Here is a 17873-nt window from a genome sequence, read left to right as displayed (position 1 = left end):
CATGCAGGGGCCATGCATTCCCAGTTATAGTCTTACCCCTTCCGGAGGTATGGAAACATTCGGCAGTGCAGTGAGTGCCCACTCTTCGGGAGTTCATGAGTCCAAATTCTGTTGGACAAAGTCGGGCTGCTCACAGTTCTCAGGGGAGCGCCCAGCAGTCACAGGCTCTTTTCTTGAAGAAGCGCTGCTGGTTTGTTCGAGCAACGGAGCTGGTCCCCTTTGGAAAACACAAGGTAAGTCACTCTTCCCTAAGGGGGAGGTGGAATTCTTTGGCTCCCGGCTCGAGCTCCAGTAAGGGTGCAACATCCTCAGCGGAATCCTCTGATAGATCACAACATGTGATTGTGACCCGCTGGCCACAACAGTAATCCTGTCATCCGAGCCCCTCATGGTTCTCGTGGTTGCAGCATTGCTCATTATATGTGTGCAGATTCTTCTGACCCTCACTGCAGCAGCCCCTCCCTGCGTATGCAGTTGCTGATTTTGTGTGACACAAGTCTACCGCGCCTAGCCTCAGTAAGTTCAACTGTGGCCCCCCTCTAGCATACAGTGTCATTGATGTGAGGCTATCTTCACCTGGCTTAGATCACGGTGGCCCTGTTCCTGCACATGGGCAATGACCTGATTGGTGTGTAGCAGTTTTCCTCACACCCTGCTCAAGGAATCCTCTTGGTAGGGTTCCTCACTGGATTTCGCTCCCTCCAACACCCTTCTCTTCCTCACTGGTCTTGGCAAGAAAGTAGGAGCTGGTGCACCACGGCAGATGATCTTGGTTTTTCTGGGTGGTGTCCTCTTACTCAGCAGGGAGACTACCAGACCTTGGCCCGCAGTCCTGGTAATGGGCAGAAGTCTTGCAGAGCTTCCCCTTCTCACACAGCCCATAGGAGTTACCAGAGTTCACACCAAGATGCCAGCCACAGTGATATGTGCCTCAAAAGGTTAATCCCGGAGTCCCAGCCCTCCCCTTTATGATTCCCTTTTTTAGCCCCACCTCTCTTCCTGGGAGATGTTCCTTCCTTGTGATCTATCTCTGAATAAATGAGCAGCCCTTAGAAGTGTAAAGGCAGAGTCTCTTTAACCCTTCCTGCAATGTTTCCCACCCAGCTCACAGGAATGCAGCAATACAAAAATCTGTCTGTGACGATTCATCTCTTCCTCATGCCTTGACAAGGCAGGCCAGGACTTCCCAAAACCGAACCTAAGGTCCTCCATGTAATGTACCAATGCAGGGACTCTTGCACTCAGTGTACTTCCACAGTACACTCACTCTCCAATACTGTTACCGCCATCCATTGTGCCACTACAGATCCACATGCATACAGCACACTCATTCAGTACACAGCTCAGTACTGTGGCCTTTCTGTATTGTGTGCTATTTACAAACACACACTCTGCCAGCACAAACATTCCTTAGGTGCGCACTTCTCAACAGTCCATCCTTTGTGTATTCTATCAAGCACACATACATAGAGCACATGCTTCCATTGCACATTCACTGCACAGCACTATATCTCTCATGTAATCTATTTCCAGCAGGCATACGCACACTAAGTACATGCTCTAACTACACATATACTACACAACACTGCTGTAACCCTGTGCTGTACCCTTTCCAGAAACACATCCATCCATCACAGAGTCACTAGTCCTGCACTGGGCAGCACTCCACATCTACCTGATGTAGACCAATGGTAAGTTAAGCACACAGCAGCAAAACGTTTAATTAGCTGAGTAAGCCTGTAAGCCCCACTCCTGTGACGCAGAGTAAAAGGGTCTATTTCACCACTCCTGGTCATTATATGGTATGCTGCCACCACAGCGCTTGTGCTGCTTAACTCTTGGTGAAGGCAGTAGCCTTCTACCACTTCAAGGGTAGTGCTTTGGGCCCCCCTCCGTGTCCAACAAGATAGTGAACCATGAGACAGGCCTATGTTATGGTACACACACATGATCCTTGTCTACTCGTGACACAAAAATCAGCATTAGTGATGCAGACAACAGTACAGTTAGACATTCAGGGCAGGGGTACAGGTCTTCTACAAGGCAGAGGATTTTTCCAACCTAACAGTGTTACTTTCTGTTTGGGACTCTCATAGGTGTCTTGGTAAGTATCCATTTGTGCAATTGAGTTCATCCAGTTTTTCCATTGGTGTCCTTCATTAATTACGTACACAAAAAGTTTTTCTTGAGCACCCACGCTCCTTTTTTTAACGCTTAAATAATACAGCATGGCACCCAAATTTACAATTAAGATGTGAAAAGTTCTTTAATTTGAACATAATGTTGGAAGAATTGTGTTTTCTGAGCAGAATTGCTTAATATACAAAGTCCATTCAAATATTTATATGCAAATTGTTGCATATATGTTTTAAGTATTCTTCCAAGCCCACACAGACGGCTATCATTTCATGCTCTGATGGAAGATTCCCTCTTTGCTTGAAGTTTGACATACATCAAAGAATACTTTAGATTGCAAATGAGGTTACATTGGTTTAGAGCTTTTTTCAGGAGAGCATTTACGATTTCTTGTTAGAATCCCACTCTGCAGTGAGGCATTGATACATTGATATTGATATATGAAATTGGCTAATACCTTATTGGCATATTTCACTTACCTATAGGTCTCTAGTATATGGTACTCTCTCACTAATGGACTGCAGCACTAATTGTGCCATCACTACATCGACAAAGTGAAAACATGAATCTTGACCCCCCACTGAGCCTCGCATTGCAGTTATAAAAATGCAAATTCAACCCAGTAAATTTTTAGCCTGGCCTAAACCTGCCTTTTTAATAGTCACCCTAAGGTACCTAAATACCCATGGGCCATATCATTTTAGTGCATTGTATTTAAAAAGTAGGACATGTGTATTTATGCTTTACATGTCTTGGGAGTAAAATATCTTCAAAGTTGTTTTTCGCTGTAGCAAAACTGTCTCTCCCATAGAAAAACACTGGGTTATGCTATAACACTTTATAATGTATAACTTCAGTTTGGGAATAGCTACCACCATGTTACAACCACTCAGATGAATAGTCAAATCCACACTGATTGTAAATCAGATTCAAGATTACTATTTTAAAAATGCCACTTTTAGAAAGTTGGCATTTTTCTGTCTAGAGCCTCAGTAGCCCTTTCAGAGATAATCCCCATCCGTCACCTAACAGCCTGCTGGGAGCTTTGTATTGCTCTCAAGAAAGATAACAGAAGGCCCTTGGTTGGGAGGAAGCATGACCTCCTCTTGAAAGGATGACCTTGAGAGATGTGGCCACTCAGGCATATGTAACCCACACCTAGATCTTCCTCTGCCATTGTCTGAGTAGTGAGAGTTCCTCCAAATCCAGTGGGGAAACCCTGTCCCAGAACATTTTTTCAGAAAGAGTCCTTATTTACCTAGACAGGCCTCAGGGGTGTGCCCAGTGCTCTGACCAAAGGAAGAAAGATTCTTCTTTGTTGATTTTGTCAGATTAAGGCACTGTGGGTTTGTTTAGGGCCAAGGCCCCAAGCAATGATGTCAACAAGCTAGGGCGAGGCACAATACATATGGCAACCCTGCCTGCTGTCTTCAGAACACTGCTGGGCCATGGAAACATAAGTACGGCAGCTGCTGGACCTAAGGACTGGAACTCAGAAGAAGGACTGAGCCTGTTGTTTTACCTGTGGTAAGAAACCCCAAGGATGGACCTGATCCCTCATGAACCCAAGACACAATTGAACTCCAAGGGCTAGTTCATGAGCCGACAAAAGCTGCAAGATGACTGTAACAAATAGGAGTCCAGCTAATGACTTCCAGTTGGATTTGCCTCAGACCTTAGTGGTGGCTTCTTGTAGATAAAGTCCTCATTCACCATGTGGTCTCCAAAGGATCCGGAATCATTGGCTGGTGTTGGAGTATATGCTCTCCCCCTCAAGACTGCAAAAGTAGACACTTTATCAGAACTTTTACCAGGGGACCACCACTGAACAGCAGCATCGTCACATCACAGGTCAGATTCAACTCACTGGTTTGCCTCGCTGAAAGCAGCTCTTCAGCCAGAAAACATTTGAGTCCCAACATGGAGGATTTCACCAGGATCAATGCCAAGTAGTGTCCTGTCGTCATTGAGCCCTCCATCACATCTTCCCTGCAACCCACACCACCAATGAGGAAATTCCCCCAGCTAACTGATGAAGGGCCAGATATAAATGTTGGCAGAGAAGAAACTCTGTTGCAATGGTGATGGAGTTTCCTTCTCTGCCAACATTGTGGTCCCCCCACCCAAGTTTGATTCGGGAGAACCATAGTTTGATGATGGTAGAGACTTCCTCACAGCCATTTTTCATCTCCTGTTACTACCAGGAAAAAACCTGGGCATTGAAAAGTGCTCAATGCCCCCTCACCATGGGAGGAAGCTCCCATAGTGTGGCTTCTTTTTGCTCAGTAAAATGTATACTATTTGTTTTTTATAATATAAGAATTTTATTGTGTTGTGTTTTGACTTAACTGTTTTGCTATTGAGATATGCCTTACACTTGTTTTCTTTGAGTTAAGCCTGAGTGATCTTTGCCTCAGTTACCAACCACTGAGCTAAGGTTTAAAATAAAGTGGCCTAACTAGACCTGATACAGAGAAGTGACATTATTACTTGGTGAGATCTCACAACTAGGGGTGGGCCTAACTTACCTAATTCCGTACAGCATAATCATGTGTGATTACCCAGAATTACTCAAGAAGAGACGCTTCGCATTTAACTCTATTTTCTTAGTGGAATAATGCCGCCTTGCATCAAAAAATTGACACGAAGAAGGAATAGTACTAAATGCAACAGAACATGAGTAGCAGTGCAAGGAGCTGCTCATGCCTGCTAAATGTGTACTTGGGGTAGGATTTTCTACTAATTTACTCCAAGCATTAACACCAGTACACAAGGATACATGTTGCACTCAGAAAATATCGCACAGCAGCGCAGCCACTCATGCTCACAAAATGTGCTCTTGCAGTACAATGTTTTTTTCTCCAAAGTGAATGAAATTGCGTCATTATAGGTAACTCTGCATAAAGATTAATGACGAATTACCAAAACTACTCAGATTACTCCGGCACAAGTGTCACTTTGCATGTGCCTACCAGGATTCCAAAGTGTTTAGACTATACTTTTCTAAAGTTTCCTGTTAGCCCACGTCTCAAACCAACATGTGGAGTACAATGTGCACAAAATTCAGATCAAATTGGTGTTACACAGCATAAATTAAGATTGTGTTACTGATAATTATTAAAATATTTTATATTTCTCAGATAGATGGGGCTCAAGTTCCAGACACAGGTCGTTATACCTGTGAAGCCACTAATATAGCTGGGAAAACAGAGAAGAATTACAATGTTAATATATGGGGTAAGTTGTTGAATGATGCAACAGTGTTTATGAAAAGATGTTTGCAATGAAATGCTTATCCCTTCAGAAAGCGGAATTTATTTGCCCCTCACATATTTTCTCTCTTTTGAGGTTATTATGTATGTGTTATTCATTTGTTGACTAGCATCACCTTCTATAAGCGCACTTGAGACAGGGTGTACTCCAAGTAAACAGATATCATAGGCTAACAAATTACATACAGTAAAGCAAATGGAAGAAGCAACTGAAACCGCCAGAAAGGACTACTAACAAGTAGTAGCAGAATTTTCCATGGTTTCCATAAGTGAGGCACAAACTAAATATTCAGAAATAATTCATGTGGCTTCTGTTATGTTACCCAAACTGTATTGTCCCTTGGGCATCAGAAAGTCTACTCTAAAATGAATGAAGAGTGTCACCTGGAGCTGACACATAATACAATGTCCAGGTAGTCTATGGTTGTTGCAGCCATCACATGAGGCAAACAGCTCTGAGCGAGGGTGGGGTGTAGGCTTTGCAGGTCTAGTGAGTTACTGAACATGCAAAATATAATATTGCTTTGATGAATTAACAGAATTTTGAAATCTGAGGTTTCAAGCCCAGGTAGGCTTAAAAGTGGGACAATTGTCCAGTAGATGACATAGGATAGAAAGAGTCTGTGGCATTTTTCAGTTTTAGAAAATCCTGATCCAACTTTTTTGTGAAACACTACACTTAAAAAAAAAAATGAACTTTAAAAGCTGGACATATGAAGAAATGATGAAAGGAAGTTGAAAAGTATGAAGAGAGTATAAAGACGTCCTCTTGCCAGTCCCATTTCTAGTCTGCACAGCGTGATGTTTGGGAATTTTATGAACACCTAGGGACTGATTACGACATTGGCGGTCTGACCATCTGATTGCCAATGCTGCTGGGAGGATGCCACCATCTTACCGGTGATGCTCCCCACCTTTTACAATGTTTCCACCGGGCTGACTGGTGGAAACATTGTAAAAAAGTGTTCCTGCTGGTCAGTGCAGTGGGAACAGTGCTACGATATAGGACTTGGCTTCGGGAAGGGTGCTGAGTCCGGTACCGTAGTACAGAGGGGACCGACCAGCACCCTCGTAATATGCACTGTCTGCAAAGCAGGCAGTGCGCATTCCAATGCTGCTGGGCGGGGGGGCCCTGCATTGCCCATGCCATCGGCATGGGCAGTGCAGGACTCCCCTGTGGCCGCCGGCACTGGCTTTCTGCCAGCCTTTTCATGGTGGGACCCTGCCATGAAAAGGATGGTGGAAAGTGGGGTTGTTTAGCGCCTCCCTGGCTGGTTACAAGCCCGACTGCTGTCACCCCGACGGCGACGGCGGTCTTTAGGCAGGTCCATCCGCCAAAGTTGTAATTGGGCGGTCAGACTGCCTGGAGTGCAGCGGTCCAACCATCAAAGTGAGTGTGGCAATCCTCAGACCTCCACACTCATAATGAGGCCCTGAGTTATAAGCATTCCTTCAGCTTACACCTTCACCCATATCCACCTTTTAACAACAGTTTGGAATTTCCAAAGCATGTGAACCTATGAATAAAACAAAGCCATTGTCAAAAGGAAGTCTTCTCCATTCTCTTCATATTTTATGGTGTGTGCTCTTTTCATTTCAGTGCCTCCAAGCCTCCGTGGCTCAGAGGAAACAGCTCGTCTGACAGTCATTGAAGGCAGTTTTGTCAGTCTTGTGTGTGAGTCCAGTGGTATTCCACCACCCGAACTAACCTGGAAAAAGAACGGTGAGCTCATTAGGAACTTGTTTTCGTGTGACATAGCTCCAAAGTTTATACTGAAAGCTTGGTTTCCGCTGGTGTGCCGATGAAGGAAGTGCAGTCCAAAATCGTGCCTAAAAATCCATCCTGCTAGTTGTCAAAAAGGGATCTACCACTCATGTGGTGTTTTTCCTATTTGTTCACAGTAATGTTGACCTTTTTTTTTAGATGCTTTTCTATTGTTCTAATTTTGACACAATTGAGACATGATTAAGCCTTGACATAAATTCCTATATTGGCAGTACATGCCATAATATATGTCTATATAGCAATATGGCCAGGTGTCTTTGTGGTGCTGTGTCTCTGAGGCCTACCTCACCCCCCATGGTTCCCTCAGAGGTGTAGGCCTCTTCCTGGGGAACCCAATAAAGCACTGATGGAGGTTGTAAACTGTTGGAGCTGAGGTGAGGAGAAGCAACTATTTGGACTGAGTAACAGTAGGGTGAGCCTTGACCAGTTCTATCTAGTGAGTGTCATGCTGCTACATGGATTCTGAACTCATGGTTACCACCCTGATGCTATTTGTTGAATTAGAACTTCACTGGCAGGTGTCATGTCAAATGAGGGGAAACCAACCTGTGTGTAGAGGCTACATTTTGATGGTGTTACGTGACCAGAAAAAGGGGATGCTCTCTCACTCAATACCTCTGTGTATTTGAAACCTCAACATACCATAAGGTCCTAATGTTCTAGCTTTCCTGCTGTCCAAAATAATACTATTGAAAGGGAAGAGGGGAGGGATACCTAGCCTGAATAATATATATATGTTTGTATATATATGTCAGATACCATCAGAAAAGACTTAATACTGGCCAGGCACTACCAGGAAAAAATACATTGGGGACCAGTAGACGGAGGAGCATGTGAGACTACTGATCCTGTCAAGTTGGCTCCATTTTAATACAACCACAGGCCTAAACTACTAATGTTTGGATTTCTACGTAGACTATGTTATACATTGGACTTATTGCATAAGGTGGATGCAAATACAGACCACATATGCGCAGGTGTACAGCCCATATTCCAATTTCCTACATTTAGGCTGGCAGTGTCCAAATATTCAAAGCTGTTGGAATGATGTGTGGTACAAATTAATAATGCACTTTGTTCACAAAGCAAAAAAACAATAAAAAAATAAAATGTCAGGGGACACAGTATACAGTTAAGTGAAATTCATAGTGCAGATAAGGGGTAATGAATGCATTGCAGAAGAGGCTACGGGTAAGCCTCATCTTTATTAGTGCTTTATTCAAATGGGAACAAATGAAGAAGACACTCAAGTGTGAACATAAGTGAATTATTATTTTAGAGAAAAAAACTTTGGAGGGATGTAGAGAAACTCAGCATTGTATGTACTATTTCATACATTTGTAAATCGGTCCCGAAACATCCAACTTCCTATTATCCTTGAATCCTGTTTCCATTCTGGAGAAAGGAATAATAGAAATGTGACAAGCCCCATCTTCATGAAAACAGAACAAGAGTGTTTTTTGTCACCTCGAAGACAAGACCTTGACAGGTAGAAAAGTGTTTCACACCTCATCAAGACTTTAAGGTGGGGGAACCCAACAGAACTGAATTAATCACTGCCAAGCTTCCAGGCAGCATAAATTAGGTTTTTATAATGATCTCTTTACCTTTGGTGTACCTGTCTTTTTTTTATATGTGAGAGAACTGCTTGTACTTAACTTGTATTAGCGAAGGTTATGCTGCGGCTGTCCATGTTGTACTTTTATAGTATTGTGAAGCTTGTTATAAAACTTTCTACCGCACATAAGAAAAACAAATATCCACATTATACTTGTTTTAATGTATTATGTAAGTAAAAGAATGAACTCTTACAAAATATGTAAGCTTATATTACTTTTGGTTTTACACATGAAACAAGTATTTTTTTTATAATCGTGTTGGCGGCTTTGTAAAATTTTACAAATAAAACAAATAAGTGGCTCCATAACTTATATAACATCACCAGCCACTTTTGGGGTTGCTGAGGTTTTAAACACATAAAGAAAATGATACAAGCAAACCTACAAGCCCAATAATACAACAGGCTATTTGTTGGAAAACTATAGATATTATCCTTTGTTGTATGCCAAAGTGCAGAGTTTTGGAAGGCAAAACAACATTTTGGTCCTCATTATGATGCTGGCAGTCCAAGAATTTTTCAGCTCGTGGTGATGGTCGGACCGCCGCCACCGTGGCAGTCTGACTGCCACATTACAACCGTGGTGGGCGGACCTAATAGGGGACCGCCGTCTCCACTGGGAACATGGCCCCCCAATAGCCCGACGGCGGTCTACGTTTCTGCCAGCCTTCTCATGGTGGGATCCCCACCATGAGCCGGCTGGTGAAATGACAGTGCAGGGGACCACATGAGGGCCCCAGCACTGCCCAGCACCGTCAGAATGTCTACTGTCTGCTTGGCAAACAGTACAAATTCTGAGGGTGCTGTGTGCTATGGCATTGGTCTTTGCTCCCTTAAGGGAGCCGAGACCAATATTGTAGCACTGTTCCCACCGGTCAGCCCGACAGGAACCACATACGACAATATTCCTGTCGGTCAGCTGTGCAGGAACATTGAAATACGCTTGGGGAGACGCCACTGCTATGGCGTTGGCATCCTGCCCACGAGTTTGAGAGTCCCGCGGTGGGACTGCCAAACTCACAATAAGGCCCTTAGCTTCTAGGTTTTTGCCTTTTTTATTGTAGACAATCAACAGTTAAACAGTGGGCGAGAGGGCGAGAGGGCAGAGATAGCCTTTCAGATGCAAATGGCAGCATTCTCTGTTAATGGGTTAACATTAACACTCCCTGGAATACCAGCGTGCTAAAAAAGATCTATTTGCCAGAAAAAATCCACTATCATCAAGTTAGAGTGGCTAGAGACACAGAAAAGAAAAATAACAAGCTTTCATGCTGCTTTCTTTGGACCATCCTTAGGGCTTTGCATGATTTAGGTGACCCTCACAACACTGCTGTGAATGTGATGCGTTCTGCCTGAAACAAGTGCAGCACATACTACAGGTCTTTATTTTCTTTGTCCTTATATGGTAAATGCAAATTTAGGTATTATTTTTTATTTTTAATGTATAATATATAGTTTACTACTTTTGAATATGTATGTATGTGTGTGTGTGTGTGTGTGTGTATATATATATATATATATATATTATTTTTTTCAATTTTTCAGTGTTGTCTAGATAGTGGGCTGAAAAAAGTGGGCAACAAGGTCCTCAACTTTTAATAATTTTAAGGTAGTGGATAAATTGTAATAAATATAACTTTTGAATGTTTAAAGTTTCTGTAGTTTAAACTTGGTTTGTATAGGGGAAATACGTTTTCTTAACTATAACTAAGCTTTAACCTTTGTTTTTTTATTCATTGGATTCCAGTTTTTTAATTTATTTTCTAATTAAAGTGTGTTTCAAATTGTAGACTCTAGTGTTGAGAGTGGAGAATTGTTATGTAGAACATTGTACTGTACAGTGGAGGAGAGTGTTGTAAAATCTATTGTCATAGACAGGAGTATTGTAAATTGGAATCAAATTGAGTAGAGTGTAGTAGCATGTTGTACATTGTATTTAAGTGTTATATAGTATAGTGACATGGTGCCTCATATAGTGGAGTCAAGTATCGTAGACTGGAGCAGCAAGTTGGACAGTGGAATGGCATGTTGAACAATAGAGTAGGGTGTTTTAGAGTGGAGTAGAGTTAAGTAGAGTGTCAAAGAGTGAAGTGTCGTCAAGTGGAGTGTCGTAGAGTACAGTGGAGGAGAGTGTCGTAAAATGGAGGGCCGTGTCATGTAGTGGAGGGGGGTATTGTCCAGTGTCATACAGTATAGTACAGTGGCAGAGTTGATGGGCATAGAGTAGAACAGAGTGTCATAGAGTGGCATAGAGTTTTGTACAGTGCATTTGCACACAGCAAAGTAGAGTGCCAGGCATGGAGAGGTGTAAGGTGCAGTATAGTACAGTGCCATAGAGTGAAATACTGTGTAATAGAGTGGAGTATAGTGCAGTGGAGAGGAGTACACTGAAGTGGGGTAGTTTAGAGTGGAGTAAAGTGTCATAGAGTGGAGTAGCATGTTTTAGATTATAGTGGCGTAGAGTGCCATAGCATACGGAGTAAAGTGTAATAAATTGCAGTACCGTGTTGTACAGTAGAGTGTAGTGGGGTGTCGTATAGTATTGGAAAGTGATGTAGAGTACAGTAGAGTAGAGTAGCAAATCGTTCATTTGATTTTTGTAGAGTGGAGTGGTGTACAGTACAGTGTTGTAGAGTGTGGGACAGAGGTTTGGCATACAATGTTACAGAGTACAGTTGCATGGAGTGGTGTACGCTGGAGTGGCATAGAGTGGAATAGCGTATAGTAGAATGGTGGAGTGTAGTGATGTGCCGAGGGTGACATAGACTGGAATAGCATATAGTGAAGTAGTGTACAGTGCAATGGTACACAGTGAAGTGGCCTAGACTGGAGTGGCATACACTGGAATGGATTTAAGTGCAATAGCATACAGTGGAGTGGTGCCCAATGGAATAGCATAGAATTGAATGGGGTAGAGTGGAGTTGCATGCACTGGAGTGGCAGAGAGTGGAGTAGCATACATGAGTGTGGTATACAGTGGAATAACATGCAGTGGAGTAGCATACACTGGAATTGGGTAGAGTGTAATAGCATAAACTGGAGTAGCGTATAGCAAAGTAGCATACAGTGGAGTGGAATACACTGAAGAGGGATAGAGTGTAGTTGAATACAGTGTTATATAGTAGAATGGACTGGTGTAGAGTGGAGTTGTGTTCACTGCAATAGCGCTATTTGGAGTTGCATTGAGCGGAGTGTTATACAGAGGAGTGGTGTAGAGTGTAACAGTGTATAGTGAAGTAGCGTACAGTTGAGTGTTGTATAATGGAGTGGTGTAGACTGGAGTGGCTAACAGTGGTTTGGGGTAGATTGTACTAACATTCAGTGGAGTGGTGTACATTTGAGTGGGGTCCAATCGAATAACATAGAATGAAGTGGTGTAGAGTGGAGTGCCATATATTGTAGTGGAATATAGTGGAGGGGCATACAGCGGAATAGCATAGAGTGGAGTGTCATACAATGGAATGGCTTAGAGTGGAATAGCATATACTGGGGTAGCGTATAGTAGAGTGGCATACAGTGGAGAGGAGTACACTGAAGAGGCATAGAGAGGATTTGTATACAGAGTAATAGAGTAGAACGAACTGCAGTGGAGACATGGAAAGTGTAATAGCACAGAGTGGATTGGCATAGAACAGAGTGTTGTACAGTGGAGTGGCGTAATGTATAGTATATAGTGGAGTAGCATACAGTAGAGTGGCGTTTAATGCAGTGGTGTAGACTGGAGTGGCGTACAGTGGCATGGCGTAGAATGTAATAATATACAGTGGAGTGGCATACAGTGTAACAGCGTGGCCTAGATTGGAGAATCTTACAGTGTAAAGGCAGAGTGGAGTAGTGGCATATAGTGGAAAACCATATTGTGGCGTGGCATATGGATGTGTGTGGAATTTAGCAGCAATGTAGATTATAGTGCGCAGAGTAATGCAAAACAGCATATTGCACTGCCTTGTGGTATTCCAGATTTATCATTCAAGGCAGGGCCACACATGGTGGTCTTGTGTTCCTTTGTAAATCTGACTTAAGTATTGCATTGCACATGCAACAATATGAGTGACACAAGGGTATCACAATCCAATAATACAGCTAGACCTTAGTTATATTTTGGGCCATGGTATACCATGATAACTTTATAGTATACCATGGTATACAGTGATAAACTAGTATATAATTGAGTAATGGCAGTTTTAAGAAAATGAAAAAACAGCCATATTGTTTTACTACGCTTTGGCTGTGTTCAGTGTTAGGGCCCCAGGTATAGGCAAGTAGTAGCTCCCTACCTATAACCACTGCATTTAAGTGATAATAGGAAGGGAAATGTATTTATATTTTTTTAAATAGGTTTTTGGCCATGTACCTCAGTAGTTTAACAATTGATTTTGAAATTCTTCAAATACCACAGTGACAGATATCACTAAGTATAAGAGCCTTATAACTTAATAAATATTTAACCTACTTAACTGTACTACCCTAAAGCATTATCATTCTTTAGGCTTAATTGCTACCTTTAGTACGATTGTACTACATATAAAGGCCAAGTTGAATTAAAGACAATCATTGGGATTTTATAGTAATTGTGATTATAATTTTTTCATTGTGATCATTTATCATGGCCTCCGAATAGTGGTATGCATAAGAAGGATGGTTTTTGTTTGACTTGTTGGGACACTTTTATTTTGTGAACCAGAGAGCATGCAAAGAAAATTCATATACATTAAGATATATTCTATTCATTATGTATTTGTTTATAGGGTTTCATTATTATGTGACCATAAATGAGTCTTTCAGTTGTCCATGTAGTAAATCTGAAACTTTACATATGCAGTCTATTTTATTCTTTGGACTTCTTTAGTACTTTTAGTATTATCGTGCTTCAAGATATCACTAAGTTGAAAAACCTTATAGCTTAAATACTAACTCTACCGGCCTGCAGTAGCTAAAAGAATCACCTGCGTACCCTAATACTAATGCTGCCACATTTCAGCAAAATCCAACTGGACATTTTTCACTGTGGTTAGATTGTAGTTTAAATGTTTCTAGTTTATGCTACTATTTTTGGGGGCTTTATAGTTAGAATTTTTACTATATATTTTTTGGGGAGAAAAATAAATGTAAAATATTTTTGTTTAATTTAAGTATGTGTATAAAACATTTTAGTTTTATTTTAAGTAATTGTTTTATATTAAACAATATGTTTAACTAGTGCTAAAGTGCATAAGCTCTCTGTGTAAATTGTATTGGTGATTGGTTAATCCCTGATTGGCATATCTGATTTACTAGTAAGTCCCTAGTAAAGTGCACTAGAGGTGCCAAGGGCCTGTAAATTAAATGCTACTAGTGGGCCTGCAGCACTGATTGTGTCACCCACATGAGTAGTACTGTAAACATGGCTCAGACCTACCACTGCAGTGTCTGTGTGTGCAGTTTTAAACTGCCAATTCGACTTGGCAAGTGTACCCACTTGCCAGATCCAACCCTTCCCTTTTCATACATGTAAGACACCCCTAAGGTAGGCCCTAGGTAGCCCCAGGGGCAGGGTGCAGTGTATGTTAAAGGTGTGGCATGTACTGATGTGTTTTTCATGTCCTAACCTTGAAATACTGCCACATTCGTTTTTCACTGTTGTGAGGCCTATCTCTCTTATATGTTAACGTGGGGGTTGCCTTTAAATATCCTTTAACTGCAGTTTCCCTTTGGGAGCAGATGGAAATATGTAGTTTTGGGTCTCTGAACTCACAATTTAAAAATACATCTTTTGATAAAATTGTTTTTTAAATTGCCAGTTTGAAAATGCCACATTTAGAAAGAGGGCATTTTCTGGCTGAAACCATTCAATGACTCTGCCTGCTTGTGTATTCCCTGTCTGGGTCATACTGACAGTTGGACTGTGTGTGAATCTCCACTAGACAGTGACACAAAGGTAGCCTGCATATCCTGATGGGCCATCTGGACTAGAGTGGAGGGAGGAGTGGTCACTTACACCTGAATGAGCTGTGTTTGCCCTCACATAATACAGTTTCCAATCCCTGGTGGTTGTCTGGGACCAGGCCTGGGCAAGGGAGGATCTAGTGAACAACAGAGACTTTCCTTTGAAGTTTGCCTACTTCAAAGGCAGAAAGTGGTGTAAGTAGTAGACTCAAAACCCTGGATTTTCAGATTACTTCTGAAACCAAGAGTAACCTCTGCCAAGGAGAAGAGCTGAAGAGCAGTGCAGCCCCTACCTGTGACTGTGTTTTGCTGGGCTATCCTCCAGTTGCTGCTTCTGCCTGTGAAAGGGGACAAAGACTAGACTTTGTGGTAATTTCCTGCTTGAGAAGTTTCTCCAAGGGCTTGGACTGAGCTCGACTCCTGCTTTGAAGTCTCAGGGCCATCAAAGACTTCCTTGGCCAGCACCTGCACTCTCTGCTGAGACTCCTCCCCTGCCAAGTGGTGCCCTATCCCATCCCTGGGCCCTTGAAAGGTGAAGCTGGTAGAACAAGGACTGAAATCCACGCACAGAATGCCGTACAGGAAAACTTTGACACACCACCTGCAACGCAAATGTCAAAACGACTTGTCACCCGCCTCACAGCTGAAATTGACGCACCACCTGCATCGCGGCTGGGAAATCAATGCATCTTCGGCATCGCAGATGGAGAAACGAGTCGACACCGACTTGTAGCTACTGAAAACGGCACAAACCCCAAGCAGCATGGTTTTCCATCACCGTGCAGCCGGATTGAACACACATCATTGCTGGGTGTCAGAATCATCATGAACCTGTGCGGATCTGAGGTGCCCTGCCTGGAAATCGATGCATCGCTCTCTTGTGGGAGAGAAAAACGACGCATCGCCTACCCGACAGGAGAAGAAACGATGCACGACCTCAATCGCGAGTAAAGAATCGACGCATCGCTGCCTGTGCGGCTTTATTTTATATGCAAACCAGGCATTTTATGTAACAACAACGTTTCCATTGTTTTCTATGGAGTAAGAATCTATTCTTATGAAGAATCATAACTTGTCTTGTGTATGTTGGATTTTTGTCATTTGGGTCTTGTTTGATTTAGATAAATATTGGTTATTTTTCTAAATTGGTGTGGTGTCCATTTTGTAGTGTTTTCACTGTATTACTGTGTGTGTTGGAAAAAGAAGAAAACAGTACCTTTGAGAGAAGCCTGCCAAGCTACCAAGTGGGTGAGGATAGGTTATCTAGGGGTGTACCTCCATTGCCCTGACTAGAGTGAAGGTCCCTGCTTGTACAGAGTGCAAACTGACTGCCAACCAGAGACCCCATTTCTAACAGTAACACACTCAAAGCTACATACCCACACAATTAAAACAGGCCACTAATGCAGTATAACTCCACAAAATCACAATGCAGTAATGCAGCACAAAAATACAGTAGCACAAAAAACAGCAGTACACATCACCATCACAACATAATCCCGCCCAACAAATGTACACATTTGGCAAACTTCAAATTCTAGATTCTTGTTTTCTTAACATAGTGGTAAACATTTTTCAGAACTAGCATCACCTTAACTTACCACGAACAACATGAAATAGCACCAATCGAAAATATTTTGTAATCCGGTTCCCTCTCTCTGCTTGCAAACTCACAGAAAATCCTAATTATATGTCTGTGTTTATACACTGCAGACTCAAAGATGATGAGCACTCTCAGACAGTGTAACTGTTTATTGTATGGAGTTAGGTGTTATGTTGCATGAGTAAGTCTCCTGCAAGAAATGGAGAGTGAGTGGTTCCGAGAGGAGAATGTCCTGGAAAGTTTGTGGACGTGCACAAACTCATTATCAATTGTGCAGGTAATTCACAAACATCACCCTTGCTCACTTTCCCCTTTGCAAACTGTTGCAGATTTTTTTCTGCTAAAGTAGGAGTAAATCAGTTAATAGGTTGGGAATAATAACACCCCCATAATTGTTTGGTGTGCAGTAAAAGACGTTTCTCCACAAATACAAATATTTCTGCTGTGAAGAAATAAAAAAAATCAAGTTGCAAGAATGCTAAAGCATGTTTCCTGTACTGAGTGCTATACTGAATACCATTATGGTTGCTAAATACTTTATGTATGAGGAATTCATAAAACGATTTGAGGAGTACTTCTGGAAACATGTGCCTTTACAGGTTTCTAAGAGTATTCTGTAAAGCCTTTGTGAATTTGTGAATTCTTGAAAGTCATAAAGCTGTACCCTTGAAAGGTAGTGAATCAGTGGGTTCATATTTACGAATTTGTGAGTGAGGCCTATGGTATGTTATTCTAACTTTTTAATGCAAAAATTTATTTGTTCCTCTCCCAGGCTCTGTGCTGATGGTAGATGCTACTGGAAGAGTCCGGATACTGTCTGGGGGACGACAGCTACATATTTCAATTGCTGAAAAGTCAGATGCTGCATCATACACCTGCACTGCCTCCAACCAGGTGGGCGAAGCAGTGAAGAAATATAACTTGCAGGTTTACGGTAGGTGCTTCTTAAAATACAAATAACAAAATGTCTTCACAGAAATGTTGCTTCAGTCAGGACTTTTATGCATATAGAGATCAAAAGAAAGTAGCTAGATTTGGTCACAAATGTGTCTAGTACTAATAAAAGAATGAGTTGTTTTGATTTAGCATGAGCAGTGTTTAGTTTATGCAGATATTTGAAGGTGGTGGTCACCTGCACTCATTTATGAGGACTAGTCTTATTTTTCATGATCAGAGTTTGTAACAAAGCAAGAGAGAGAAAGCAGAAAAGAGAAAAAGAAAGGAGGAAGAGCAGTATAGGAAAATAGTGACAGAGTGGAAAATCAGAGATGAAAAAGAACCCTTAGAAATTTAATCAAAGGCCCTGATTATGACTTAAGCAGACAGAAAAGCCTGTCCGCCGAGGTTCAGACGGGTAGGTGTGCCCACCAGGGCCATTACGATTTTCCCACTGTGTCAGCAGGCGGAAACTCAGTTTCTGCCTGCTGGCCCCACGGGAAATGGCCTACAGCATTGTTCCTGGCTCATAATAGAGCCGGCTGCAATGCTGTAGTGGGTAGGGTTCACCAGCACAAGTCGCAGTGTTTACCATCT

The 17873-nt window shown here is 42.1% G+C and overlaps 1 protein-coding gene across 1 annotated transcript in view; it reads left to right on the top strand.

Moving 5' to 3' along the window:
- Positions 1-17873, top strand: part of HMCN1 (hemicentin 1) — a 1093576-nt gene that overhangs the window by 674506 nt on the left and 401197 nt on the right. Inside the window, exons 42-44 of the mRNA XM_069232006.1 lie at positions 5277-5373; positions 7009-7131; positions 17113-17274. Coding sequence (XP_069088107.1) covers positions 5277-5373; positions 7009-7131; positions 17113-17274 — 382 coding nt within the window. The remainder of the gene's footprint in view (positions 1-5276; positions 5374-7008; positions 7132-17112; positions 17275-17873) is intronic.

The sequence above is a fragment of the Pleurodeles waltl genome, chromosome 4_2 (assembly GCF_031143425.1).
Source record: "Pleurodeles waltl isolate 20211129_DDA chromosome 4_2, aPleWal1.hap1.20221129, whole genome shotgun sequence".
Taxonomy (NCBI): Eukaryota; Metazoa; Chordata; class Amphibia; order Caudata; family Salamandridae; genus Pleurodeles; species Pleurodeles waltl.
This window is presented reverse-complemented; position numbering and strand designations above follow the sequence as displayed.